The 14625-nt window shown below is 41.4% G+C and overlaps 1 protein-coding gene across 2 annotated transcripts in view; it reads right to left on the bottom strand.

Annotated features, from left to right (window-relative positions):
- Positions 1-366: 366 nt before the first annotated feature.
- TEAD2 (TEA domain transcription factor 2) overlaps positions 367-14625 on the bottom strand; it is a 105816-nt gene continuing 91557 nt past the window's right edge. For both annotated transcript variants that reach the window (XM_088450920.1, XM_088450921.1), the window contains exons 5-12: positions 13726-13857; positions 11887-11945; positions 10951-11015; positions 9728-9861; positions 6812-6985; positions 6121-6261; positions 4635-4787; positions 367-3723 (exon numbers count right to left, since the gene is read on the bottom strand). In XM_088450920.1, the coding sequence (XP_088307046.1) occupies positions 3610-3723; positions 4635-4787; positions 6121-6261; positions 6812-6985; positions 9728-9861; positions 10951-11015; positions 11887-11945; positions 13726-13857 (972 nt within the window). In that variant the 3' untranslated portion in view covers positions 367-3609. The remainder of the gene's footprint in view (positions 3724-4634; positions 4788-6120; positions 6262-6811; positions 6986-9727; positions 9862-10950; positions 11016-11886; positions 11946-13725; positions 13858-14625) is intronic.

Below are 14625 nucleotides of genomic sequence, written 5' to 3' on the forward strand. Positions count from 1 at the left end.
CTATTGCATGTAAACCCATTGACTGATGACATTTACATTGTCGAACACCTATCCGGATACCGTCCTACTGCACACTTATATTTATGGACCCAACACGGGTAAAAAAACAAAGGTAAGCTAATTTTTGGTGCACAATAACCAAGTTTACCATCTATAGAATGTGTTTATCTTTGTTTAATAAAAATGTAAGGCAAGGTATTATCAGTCAGTGATTAACTACCACATTAATGCTCATTTACAAGAGAAATTACACAAACACAACTCATTCAATTAAAATAGTCTGTATTTATATTAGAGTGCTTGTATGATTTGACCATTAAAGAAATATGTTTAAATAAAAAAAAAAAACAAAAAAAAAAAACACAGTTTTCTTGTAAAATAATTTTATATACTAAGAAAGTTTTGTTCACAATACAAACATGGGTATACATTAAACAGTTTTTTTCTTGTCCTGTGTACAATGGATTTCCTCAAAAAAAAAAAAATCATTGCAATTTAAAACTTCTGAAAATGGGTTTTCTTTTTATTACGCTGAGGGGTAGAGGAAAAAATGGCAAATATATGGCAAGTTGGATTCACACAATGTATTTGGTTACCATGAACTACCTTCACTAGCCTCTCAACTGACCGATTCATACTTGGTAGAGAATCTGCTAAATTAATTCAGTTCCAATAGAACAACATAATCGGTGGTGTGTTGACTTTGTTCCCTCAAACTTATTATATGAATGTAGTAGTTGTGAAAGTACACCACTTCCTACACATCCCGTAAAGACTCGCTCATTGCTAGTACTGGTGGCCAAAGCTTCACTAGGGGCATCGGCAATAAGCAAACATCAATGGCAGGAAAGAAATAAAAGCACGGCACACGAAGGGGAACCAAAAACAAAAAGAATATTGCCTACTGGTGAAGGAGAGCTACAAATATGCATGTATAGTTTTCCAAGAACCTGTCAAAACTTAAGATATTTGATTTAGGTTGTGTTCCATCGGAAAAATACTAATTTCCTGGAACACAAGAGCTCGTCTGCCCAAATCAGAAAAGCTCTACCAAAAAGTTATTGAATGACACAACATGAAGTCAACCAAGGCTTCGGAATGCCGACACTGCGCAAATTCAGCGTTCAATCCTGTAGATTTAAAGTGTCAATAATTTAAAAAGGCAAAATCAACCTGGTTTTACCTTTTAAAATTACTGCTGCTTTAAATCTACAGTAGATTTAAATCGCGGCAGCTCACGGAAACTAAACCTATAAATGTATCCAATATGTAAAGACATTGGAGTATATGTAATGGAGTTCAGAGACACTTGTAAAGGGAGAAAACATTTCTTTGATGGTTAAATGAAAGATATTTTTTTAAATTTTGCTAAAATCAAATATCTATACGGATATGGTGATTACAGCCAAATGTTACATGACACAGATGAGCCATTTTGTATTTGTATTTCATGTGTCGATAAATAAAACCGGGAACCGTTTAATTGCTTTGAATACCTAAAAGTGTTCAATGTTGTACTTCCAATGAATTTCCAAATTCACCGTAAACTGTTTTTAGCCATTTATGTTGCTCTCTGTAGACTTTGATTTAAACCCAATAAATAGGTGGACCTGGAGGAAAATCCACAAATAATTACAGCCAGAATGACTCTGGCAGGGGATGAAAACAAAAACATCCTTCACGGTGGCAGCCGTATATGTAAAGCAAACTAAAAGGGTGTGCTTTAGATCCATGTTCACCCAATCTTCACTACTGAGAACATAAACATAGGAGTGAAGAGAAGATCAGTAGATGCGCATATTAGGTATATCTTTGGTTTGACCAATCTGCTGCAGGGGGGGAAGGAGGTTGCTCTTATTTTAGCATTCTACCCCAACAGCAAAATATTTAAAAGGTGACCTAAAGATGTACATGCCTATTTTACCTCCTAGGTATCAAGTACATTTGTTAAAGTCCATGCATTTGACAGTAGTGGCATACATAAGAACATCATGTGAGGTCTTTGGGACCATCTTGAGGTCTCACATTACTCTTAGTACTAATAAACAGCCATTTGCACCTTAAATGCCCCAATTATTTTCTTTTTTTTTTTTCTTTTTAGAAGATATGTCAAAACACTTTAAAGCAAACCCCATTGTACTAGTGGCAAGCAGTGAAAAGGTCTGTATTGCTTCCATCACTTCCCAATAACACCCAACATATCATGTTATAAATGACGAATCTTCTCCACTTTTCAAAGGGCTCATCCACCTCACATTCTGGCCATCTTCGGGAGTGCTCTGGGGGACTTTCAGTATGCGGGCTGGCAGTTAAGTACATTTTTCATTATTATTTTCATGGCACAATATCAAATCCACTCAGGAAAAAGTGTTGGCTTTTCAATACAAAATATATATGTCTTTTTTTTCCACTTTTGATTTAGGCACTCAATGTATGAGACGAGGGTTAGAGTCACTTTACATCTCTTTCTTGTAGTCATACTTTGCAATAGTCCAACTGCTCAATACCAAAAGTCTTCAACATTCATCTTCATTCAAGGCAATTCTCTCATTGATTGGGCATCTTGTGACAAGGGCCAATAGGACACCCATGGGAAGCCCAGTTTGAGTATTATACGAGCACTTGGAAATAAAAGCTGAATATCGATCTTTCATTCTTGCTCAACAAGACATCGTCGGGACCAGATGATAATAGTTAGTCGTGTCTTGTCTGCTCGCTGAAAGGATGCATTTTCTTGGCAAGTAGAACTGCTTAACTCACATTATAGACAACTTTCTAACTTCCAAATATCTTCACAAGCCCATAATGGAGATTACATACACCAGGATGGTTCAACATTCTCACATATATAAGACCCAAAAGGTGCATTAAATCTCCAACACAGTAGAATTTGCTTCTGCGACTCCCTATTTTAAATATGACATTTTAGTCTTAGAACTGGCCACACATCATGAGATTGAAAAAGTGAACCAGATTAAAATACTGTGTAAGCCTATTAATTAAAAAAAATAAAAACTTTAGTGGGCAAAAAAAAAAATTATGGTGACTATAGATACGTTTCGACCACAGAAAGTGCAAGAGTTACATTTCAGTGGGGTCCAAGAAGCTAAATTTAAAAAAATAATAATAAAAAAAACATTAAGTGAAAGGACGAGTGTTGACAGTCTCCAATCCCACTCCGTCTTCTTCGCCTTATTTTTAAATTGGCGCCGTACCGTGAACTGATGCACTTGGCAGCAACATAATGTTAAAAAAAGAACAAAAAAAAAAAACATAAAAAATTAAACACCTTATGACAGCTGCGGCTTCTGCATGGTTTCCCCAGTTTGGAAACTGTTTCACACACAAACATATATTTATATATATATAGATATTTATATATATTCCTTTTGGCTCAAAACATAACACAGAAGGTTCTGTTAGGGTGAGGTCTTTGTGGTTTTGTGGCCCTTCCCCATCATGTCCATGCATCCTTTTAAGGGTTCCATTCCCACTTTCTAGGTATCCTCTCCCAGGAAGTGTTGAGAGGTTTGCGGAAAACAGGAGATGCCTCCAAGATTGCCAAAAACAGCCGACAAGGCTGAGTCACGGGGAAGGGTTCTCTACAGCTCAGTCTTTCACCAGCCTATAGATGTGATGCTGAGCACCATGCTCACTGGTGGACACTTCAAATACGTAAGCTATGCAGAGAAGCAGTTCTTGGGTGTCTCGATTTGTAACCACCTGAAGGTGAAAAATGTAGACAAAACAAGCAAAAGTAAAATTATTTGGTAACAGAAATAACACCCAGTAAACAGGTAGACTTAATAGTAAAAAAAATATTTAACATCACATTCTGTTTAGCAGATTCAAACAAAATAGGGGATCACTTACATGGATTAGTATGTAAAACTATGAAGTGTATAAATTTATCTTATGAAACGCGACAGCTTCCAATGTTCTTGCGCCTACCGCAATCAATTGTGCACAGAACCAAGCCAATCACTGTATAAATTTAGATGCACACACTAAAAATACCAGGATAAAGGTCTCAGACAATGAATAAGTATCAGGCCTGTTCGCATTATATATATATTTTTTTATTCTCTTACTCATCGAAATATATCAACCATAGTTTGGGGAATTTCTGCCATTAATCTTGTATCACTTCAAGACTGTCTCATCCATCCACTCCTTGGTCACATTCACTGAACATATGCAAGGCTACAATGACACCTTGATTTGCTGCAGCTACAGTGAGACCACTTTAAACTCCACTTAGCATTTTCTTCATGGTCACGGCATCATAGAAATACTGATATGTTTTCTCCGTGTGAACATTACAAACCGGTCAGTGCTGGGGAATAGGTTATTTGTGTTCAAGCTTTGCTTCAATTCTTTATTATGGAGCTCTTTTCGCGGTGATCCCAAAATATTAATTCAAAAGGTATAAGAGTATTTCAGTGTGGTGGTCAACCCTCAACCTGGTGTGAAATGTAAGGGGCAAGTCCGACAGGACTTCTCAGAAGTCTACATTGCCCTTCTCAAATGCCAAGCCAGAAAAAAAAAAAATGTTTTTTTTTTACCATCTATTGTTCATGACATACGTTTTACACAGCAGTAAAGTTTCTCTATGCGCGGTTAGCCGTTTTTACCTGCAGTATAGTGAAATTCTCTAACACACTGTTCATCATGTATTTTTCGGGAAGCTGCTTTAATTTGTGGATGAAGTTGATGAGATATTCACACATGGGTGAGCGATGTATGCGGTACAGGAAGCGTCCATTTTCAAACCGCGCATACTCCGTCTGTGGGCCAACGAGGACACATGAACAACAAGTTAGCCAGTGAGTTCAATTCACATTTAATCATAATTGTATTATTCTTCGTTCACTTGGCCTGACCACTAGAATAGGTTCTTAAGGCTATCAAGCATTTATGGATGAAGAACCCAAGCAGGGGCGTGTTTAGAGAGGAGGGGGCCTTGTGTTCACTCACCATCTGTGGCCCCCTCCTCTCTCTCTGGCGGCCGCGGTGCACTGACAGGTTCAGTAGACTCCGGGCACTAGTCTGTGCCCGGAGTCTACTGCACATGCGCAGGACACTGGGAACATGACGCGGTGGCCATTTTCCAGCCGATTTCCCTACTGCACATGCGCAGAAGGCCGGGAAAATGGCCACTGCGACCACTCTCCAGGCGCTCTGTGTAGGGAAGCAGTATGAAATACCGCCGTCCCTCTGGCCGGCAGTTCGAATCCAATCCGCAGCAGGCCGACAGAAGCAGAGATCCCAGCAACGGAAGCCCAACAGTGCTGGAAATCCCGATCATCCGTAGATAAGTAAAAACTAACCTAACCCTCCTTAGGGGTGCCTAATCCTAACCTCCCCCCCAAGTGCCTAAACCTAATCCCCCCTGTAAGTGCCTAAGCCTAACCCCCCCTTTCCCCGCTGCCTAAACCTAAGTTCCCCGGGGGATGTGCCTAACCCTAACCCCCCCCCCCCAGCTGTCCGCTAGCGGCTCCCGGCATCCCTTCGATCGGGAAAATGACAGGCGTCTAGACGCCTGTCATTTAACCCACGCCGGGATAAAGCAGTCGGGAAGTCGGCTGTCGGGATTAAGACAGTCGGTTTCCCAATTGCATCCCCTGTGTAGCGCCTCTCCAGCCAACATGGGAGTTTGGAGAGGTAAGTATTAGGAAGTATGGGTGCAGGGTGTGTGTGTGGGTCCCCTGGGACGCAGGGGCCCATGTGCACCACCCATTATAGATATGCCCCTGAACCCAAGAGTATACAACATAATAGCTGGGGAGAAATGTCTATGTTCTCCATATATCAAGGACAGGACTGATCAGTATGGGAGCTATCAATAGGTAAAAAAAGGAAACCGCTCAACAAATGCAAGTCAATGCAAAATATTCACTTATCACATTAAAAAGTATTCGATGAAAAAAAAAAAAAAAACCCTCTAAGGTTTCAAATAAAGGTTTATTTTTTGTGCTTCTTCCTAAATACTAAGGTACTCTCCTCAGATCCAAGAACTGATGTAAGAACTACACTCATGTACATGGGATACAAGAACCAGTAACACACTAGTGTATGCTCACTTCTGAGCAGAACTGGGCACCTAGAGGAATTTCTCACCTCTACTTTCTCCACCACTTGTTTTCCAAAGGAACAAACTTTGGAGGAACAGGTGATGGTCATATTCTCAGGACTCTCATATTGGCTGCTTACACCATAGAACACGCCCGGTTCATCCTGAATGCTGGTATTGAGGTCGGCCTGCCAGTATAACAAGAGAGAAGTGAAGATAAAGAAGACAATAAGGTTTATTTAATAAAAATGTGCTTTAGCTGATAGCATCCAATCAGATATTTGCTTTCATTGGTCTGTACTACAAAAGTGACCCTTACTGCCTGATTGGCTGCTATTTGTAATAGCACATTTCACCGTTATTTATTTATTTTTTAAAGTGTACCGTATCATGGTCAATTACATTTTACGTGTTTTATCACAGGATGTGTTTATAAGTTTCACTCAATTCCATGAATTTCTAATTGACCCTACGGGCTAGATTTACTAAGCGGAAGCTTTTGCCATCAGCTGATTCTCTGCGGTTTGACTCCAAAATGGCGATAATATACACCATTGGTTTTGCATTAATATTGACGTTTTACACTTTGGCGGTCAAAACCGCTGCTAAGTAAATCTAGCCCTATGACTATGAGGCGGATCTTCCACCTCAGGCTTAGTACATCCCACCATTAGAAAGACTTTGCAAATGAGCAACAGAGCCACTGCAATTACAGCTAGACTAGCTGGCAGTTCTTACCCAGAACTTGACCAAAAAGAAGGCGTTGGGCGGCCCCTTCTCATAGAGTTCTTTAAGTCCTCCCTTCTTCTCTGGAAACTTGTCATAAATCTGACGTACATCCACAGACTCCAACAAGGCATCACTATAGGAGGGATTCGACTGGCTGATGTGCACGTACAGATGTTTGTTGTACTGTTGGGAGAGTGGTGGTGCACACAAAGTTAGTAGGGAATTACTACCTGTCGTCTGACTCAGTCAATATAGGGGAATGTTACAACCACACCAGACTGCACTAGACACATCTGTGGAGCATAACCAAACCATCTGTAGGGTTAGTTTGTTTGAAGTCATTTGTATTTTATTGCAGGAAAATACTGCTTTGTAATGAATATATGACCTAATAGAAACCTGTGCATTTACCAACAAGTCATTTTGAATCCCTGGAAAACTGCAAGAGATATACATATGTCCTTTAGTATATTATACTGATCTCACATTGTTGTAGATGTACTAGGCCTTGGAAAGAGAAACTACTAACCAATCAGCTCCCAACTGGCACTTTACAGGCTGTTGCCACCATTTATCAGCGATACATAACCCATTTAGTACTCGCTAAAGGGATTATGTCAGGCTATCAATATTTAACATAAAGCGGTAATGTACGATTACAGGTTTTTGTCGCTGCATCGTTCTCGCCATCTTTAGATGGTGAGAGTGATGCAGTCCCCATTGCTGGCATTGGAGACCCAGGGGGTGACTTTCTGGCTTCACCGAAGCTTCCAGGCGCTGCCAAGTCCCCGCAACATGAAAGTGTCATGCGCATGACATAGGAACCCGTCGCTGGCAGCAATAGTCTGCAAAAAACAGACGCCACTGAGGAGGGAGATCGTCGCTGGACGTCCCTGGTGGTGGGGTAAGTAAAAATGATTACCAGTGGCACATTCATTAGTATCACTGAGATACTAAACAAAATATGCCACTGGCAATAAGTTATGTTGATAAATGGGCCCCTGTGTTTGAAAAATGACAGTGAGGACCTGATTGGTTGGCACTTTATCTCTCTCCACGGCTTAGTACATCTCCCCCTTGTCTACAAATTCACACCGGTTTATGGTGCAGACCTATTGAGGAGTGGAGACAGATGTGTTCTATACACTGCGGCGTCAATGCAAAATCATCACTTATTAAAACAGTGATCGGTGATAATGGACAAGTGGAACCATATCCATGTTAAGCTTTATCAGCATGCACTCAGCTAGTCTGGGTACAGTTACACTTCATGTCAGAGGCATCAAGAGATCACTAATTTGACAAGAGCAGATGCTGAAGTTGGCTATCGGTGATGCAAATCGCACATGAGTACTGTATGTACCTGTATTTACACCACAGACTTTAACATGACAGTTAGGAGTGGATTGGCTGGCAGTTTATCACTCTCCAGAGCTTAGTACATCTGCCCCTAAGGATTTTAAACCTTACTCCGCTCTTAATTAAACAACGGCACTTTTAGCACAGAGCAAGTTGATTATATCCAGGATCCGAGCACAGGAACTGGTCTTTGGCGTTTGATCTGTGCCCAATTTGGATACACACCAGGAAAAACTATTTTTGGCAAATCCAGTTATCAGCTTGGTGTGCAGTCAGATAACATATCATAAGTGCCCCAAGTTTCTGAACACACACACACGCACACACACACACACACACACACACACTTTCTACCCGGTCAGATAAAATCCCAATTAGATTGGATTTGAATTATTTCAAATGATCTTTTGTGGGGTCCCAAGATCTGTCTAATTTTACTGAAAATACCTAATGGGTCTGACAAAAAAGATAAATAAATTTTCACCAATTCACCTTTATTTGTCATTGCTCAAAAGTACTACGCCATGTGTCACGTTCATTCCTAGGAAAGCGAAGGCATCCATATGCTCCTATGCAGGAATTGCATGATTCTGTCACTTAGGGGGTCTATGTACTAAGCCTTGGAGAGCGATAAAGGGTCTATTTACTAAGCAGTGTTAGGACACAGAGTGAAAAGTGATAAGAAAGTGATAAGGTACCAGCCAATCAGCTCCCAACTGTCATCTCACAGGCTGTGTGTGAGAAATGACAGTTGGCAGCTGATTGGCTGGCACCTTATCACTTTTCACTCTGTCTCTTAACACCGCTTAGTAAATAGGCCCCAAAGTACCAACCAATCAGCTCCTGTCACTTTACAGGCTGTTTGAAAAAAAATGAGAAGCGGTATGTACAGGGATTTTCTCTGCCTTTAGCGGTTTTCCCCCTTTTCTCCCCTTAGTTAATAAACCCCTTTATCTCCATCCACTTTATCTCCCTCGAAGGCTTAGTACATAGACCCCTTACTTGGGCACACCTGCAGACCAGAACACAGGCGCATATGAGAAAGCAGTATGGTTATTTGCGGGTGATCAGAGTCGGGTACGAATGCTCTGATAATGACCATGGTGGGCACTACTAGAAAAGCTCCTGCTAATTGCTTCTTGCGAATGCATCACTGAAAGGTGATTTCTTAGTTGCTTGGCCCTGTATTATATCTTGGTGTGCATGTTAATGTAAAAGTTTATTATTCGTACATGGGACAGAAAGTTGTTTCTGCTATATTGGAGAGATTTCTGAAGATTTACAGACACATAATACTGAATGCGTATTTTGCAAGCAAAACAAATGGCTAAAATCTAGGACACAATGTGACGCTACTTGTAATTGCGCCTATCTTGTTATTAGTCCATACTTACGTTGCCTAAGCATCCAGTATTAAAGATTTTGGTATAAAAAACTTGGACAGTTAAAAAAAACATTGTAATACATAGAAGACCCGCTTCCCATTCACAACAATAGGATGTTCTTACCCGCTTTCCCCAATGTAGACAATTGGCTCTACGAACTTTCCCACTGGCTTATACTTACTGCATCAGGTTCTCCTTGTTGCTCCATAAAGGCCAAGAACTCAACAAGACGCAGTTTTGGCGTTCCGATCGAACGCCCCTGCCATGCAGGACCTGTAGGTAACGGGGAGAGGCTGGCAGGACTTGCATTATAACCTAAGAACACACATAAAAAAGTTGCAAAATAAAACTAAAATACACGCTGCAAGTTGGATCAGAGTACAAGACTAATATACATTCATACATAGATGTCGACTTCCCCAGCTGTTACGCTATAAAGTTCTTTTTATAAGACTTATATGGGGAGGAAACTGTGTCTACACTTGTCCATGTGCTGGGAAAATGTCCCAGTGGACCCGTAGCTGTCCCGTTTGTGGACTGGCAATAGCCAGCATCCAAGCAAAAAGAAATATCACTGACTCTCTGCTGAACAAAGGTCATTATCTGTGGTTTTTTCAGGAAATTCAATTTAAGAACAGTAAATGAACAGCTTGTTCACATGACACTAAGCAGAGATGAGATAGAAATCTTGGCTGCAGAGCTGGGTACACACTAGACGATAGGTCATCCGATCCTGCGAATCAGAGTGACATATAGGGTACATAGTCTACTGTGTATCCATTATATGCGCACCCCCACAGGTCGCTGGGGACATTAGGGCCGACGGGGGATGTCGCTAATAATGGCGCGTCCCACCCCCCGTCGGACCCGGCATCGGCAAGTGTGTATGCATTAGTCGCATGCCGGGTGCCATCACCCTCAACGTCGGGCTGGGTACACATTGTCTGATGTGTAACCAGCTGAAGATCAAGTTATAGGCAACCGGTGGTCCTCAGGAGACTTATTTGTGCCCCCGCCTTCCTGCTCTGTTGTCCTATTGGTTTGTTATAGCTTGTAACATATGTGTAAAATGCCAGCCGACATGTTATTACAGATGTAATTCATTGATTTAATTTATTATAGAGAATTAATGTAACACTTTTGACCATTAGAAGGCCAGCCAATGTCCCACCAGAGGTTTATCAGCTTGCCTATTACTGTCCTAATTGTTCCTCTTTTCCCATCGGTTCTGCTGTGTGTGCCCACCCTATGCCCCCATACCTGTTACCTGTATAAAATCTGGCACTCCTCTTAATAAAGGTTACAGTGTTTTTTTTAGCATTCACACAAGAATGGAAGGATCAAACAAAAAGAGTAAAATATAAGAAATTTAGAAAGAAAAAATGTATGAAAAATACTTTATACCTGGTACGGCAGGAGGAGGGGGAGCAGGCTGCAGGGGATATGGAGGCTGGGAAAACGGCTTAACACTAAAGAAAATAATACAAATGATAAAATAAACAGGAGTGAATGACAAGGTGGAAACAAATTCACCTTTGACTCCTTTCTCCATGAAGCAGTTTATGTGAAAGAAAGAAAAAGAGAGAGGAGACTGAACGCAGTATCGTAAAGATATAGAAAGGTCAATGCTGAGAGAGCCCAAATGTGTGGTCTGAAAAAAGGAGATATATCCATCTTCATATTCACAGCACCACATATTGGCTTAAAAAGAAACCAAAAAGTGCAGCTTATGCCACGAAACCTTTCAAGGAATAACAAGCACAATACAAACAATGGGAAACATGCATAAGAAATACATTTTTCATGTTTTTTTTTGGCGCAATAATAGTTTCGGCTTTCGGGACCTCTTTTGAAACAATCGCTATCGTTGACCGTGAGGGCCTGATTCAGAGGTGCACACAGTGACGATATTGGACGCAAGCAGGCCATGTTTTCTGTCTACGCATGTGTCCAGATTGTACCGCACAAAGACGCAGACAGAAATTGTACGCAGTTCCATGCCATTACAGAGGGGCGTTTCTGGGAGGTAACTGGGGTGTGGTTAGCTAGACGTGGGTGTGTCGTGGTCAGCGACTACATCCAAAGACGCAGTTGCACTGTCCCCGGCGGACATGGTCAGATGGAGAAATTGCACTTGCCATTGGGTAGACACAATTTCTGAAGGTGCGACCGATGCATCTTAATAAGTAGAGCGGCGGATTAGCGCCGCTGTTGGAGGACGTTGCTGCAATAGCGTGCACGATGAATCAGGCCCTGTGTGAGAACTAAACCCAGCAAGGAAAAGCCACATCCTACAAATAATGATAGTAAATGGTCAGGGCTGATCTGATGGGTACTTACTCCTGAGTCGGTCGGGGCTGACCAGCTCCTCCAGGCCAGAACTGGAAAAAGTCCGGAGACTAGACAAAGCAAGCAAAATACAGAGAGATGGTCATCTGCCTATAGAGCATATTCATCACACACAAAACATTCATTTACTGCATTGCACAGATCGCAAATATGCCCAATATTGGGACGAAAAGAAATAAACCTATTACACCCTACTTTTCCCGAATTTTAGGGGAGCCATGGGCAAATGTATAAATTAAAAACAAAAGTCGTAGATTGGGTCCTTGTAGAACGCTCATGGGCTCAAGATTGTGTTCTAAAATGACATAATGGCCTATTCCTCATTAACGCACATTACTAATACCATAGATTATATTGTAAAAGTGCAACACATCAAAAGCCATCACAAAAACGCATCTAGAGCGTGTGTTAGTGTTCATGCATTTTACCCATTTTTCTAATGACTGAATGTCGCCAAGCTCGTAATAAGCCAGGATGGTACTTTTAGACCTCATACAGGATAAGCAGTTATTTCATTAGATGGCAAATGTGCTTGTGATTAAAGCGGTCTCAACAATAAAACCTCATATTATATATACATCCTAAAATTATATATACACACACACACAACCCAGTGTTTCCCAACTTTAATCCTCAGGGACCCCTAACAGTGCATGTTTTACAGATCTCCTTGCAGGAGCACAGGTGTATCCATTACTGGCTGACATTTTAAAAGATACATAGATGGAGCTTATTATTTCACTTGTGATACGGAGATCTGTAAAACCTGCTCTGCAGGGCCGTAACAGGGCTTAACAGCTCCATGTGCCGCGCCCCGCTCCCTTTGCACATGATGTCATGAGGTCGCGCACAGAGTAGGGCAGACAGTGCAGCAGTGCCTGTAGCGTCATGAAGATGATACAGGCAGCTGTACACATGGTAGGGTGCCTGCCTGTAGCGTCCAAAGGCACCGTTCCAGGCACCCTGCTTGCAGTGACGTGCGTTGAGGTCAATGGCTGGGGAGGCACACATGGAGATGGTCTGAGTGCTGGGAGGCTGTCTCACCCTATACTCACTGTAACTCTCCCCTCACTACACTAAGCTTCAGTGTCCATTGATTCTCCTACCTGCATCATTGTGTCTTCTCTGGCTGCTGCTGACTGAGGTCTGATCTATAAACATTGCAGTGCACTTCCTGGTCACATAACACATCCAAGGTATACATCAGTGCTAAAGGCACACCCCCAACACACAGAAGCATGCCTCTATTAGCTCTCTTTCTGTGCAGCTTACTGCCCGTGGTCTGGCCCCCACCCCAAGCTCTGCAAGCAGTGTCTGACTATACAGAAGCGAGGCTAAGCTGTTGCTGCCTCATCTCTCGTCTCCCTGCAGTCCCAGGGAGCTCCACAAAGCTGGTGAGTGTTAACTATAAAGATGATTACAATAAACAAAGAAGATTTATATAAGCTATAAATATCTTCTTTGTATTATTCTAATAAGTTTTATATCAAATCTCAGGAGCATGACAGGAGAGGCTCTGACTCCCCTGCCTGCATGTCCCTACCTGCATGCCAGATGCAGGGGCCATAAGGCAGCGATGGTGTTACCCACAGGGTGCTGAGAGCTCTGTATTTGTTAGGGGTCTCTGAATACTGGAGTTGGAAAACACTGATATGAACAGTTTCCCTGCCCCTCTCTCTCTCCATCCTTTTCATAGCTATGTGTTTCTTTCTTGATAAATTTTGATTTCCTGATAGTTATATATAAAAAGTTTTGTATCAAATAATAATAATAAAAATAAGTGTAAACAATTCGCAAGTGCTGAAATCAGCAATCTTGGTGAGCACTTACCCCTGCGGTGGGTGGGAATGGGGACTGTGAAATACTGGGTACCAGCTTACTCTGAAGGGCTGTTGCAGATATAAGCTGTGCTGAAGACATTGCTGCCATACTCTGCAGAGCTTTATCTTTTGCTACCTGATCCTGTAACATGAGCACAAGAATAACATAAGCTAAGTATTTACAAACCTCTGTTATTAGGGCTTAAATTCATCAAAATTCACTTTCTACAGTCATATGACCAATATATAACCACATCCCAATAAATAGTAATACATACATAGACAATGAAATAATTCATCTCAAACTTCTTATTGTTGGCTCAGACACATTAGGTATGATAGAAGCTGTGATTTAGTAACATACTGTGCCCATTGTCAATAACTATTTTTATTTCTCATACATCATAGTGTGAAGATAAACGTCACATTGCAACAGAAAAAAAACTAGTATTCAGACAGCCATAGAAATCCTAAAGGAAATTGTACTTACTTAAAGGGACACAATAGACAAAGTACTTATTCTTTCAAGAGTTCTCTTTCAGATTTTATTTTGCACATGTACCTTTATTTTTACAGTTTTGCAATTGGTACTGTATATACACTATGGCACTCTAAGCTGGCATCAGGGCCATCTTAAGGTATGGGCACTGGGCAACTGCCCAGGGGCCTGCAATTCTAGGGGCCTTCGAGCAGTGATTGGCTGGTACAGGGGGGTATCTACATGAAGTGTGTGGCTATTCGCTCTGTGCATGGGGCAGCTGGCTGCTCTCTGGCCGTTCTGATTGTAAATTACACAAAATCAGAGTGGCCAGCATTTTTTTTATTTTAAGAATTCCTAGTTGGATGTTTTTGAATAAATAATATTTTTTAATTGATTTTTCTCAGCTGTCACCTCATTTCTCCACCCTGA

Source organism: Taudactylus pleione, unplaced genomic scaffold (genome assembly GCF_031769625.1).
Source record: "Taudactylus pleione unplaced genomic scaffold, aTauple2 ptg000535l, whole genome shotgun sequence".
Lineage (NCBI taxonomy): Eukaryota > Metazoa > Chordata > Amphibia > Anura > Myobatrachidae > Taudactylus > Taudactylus pleione.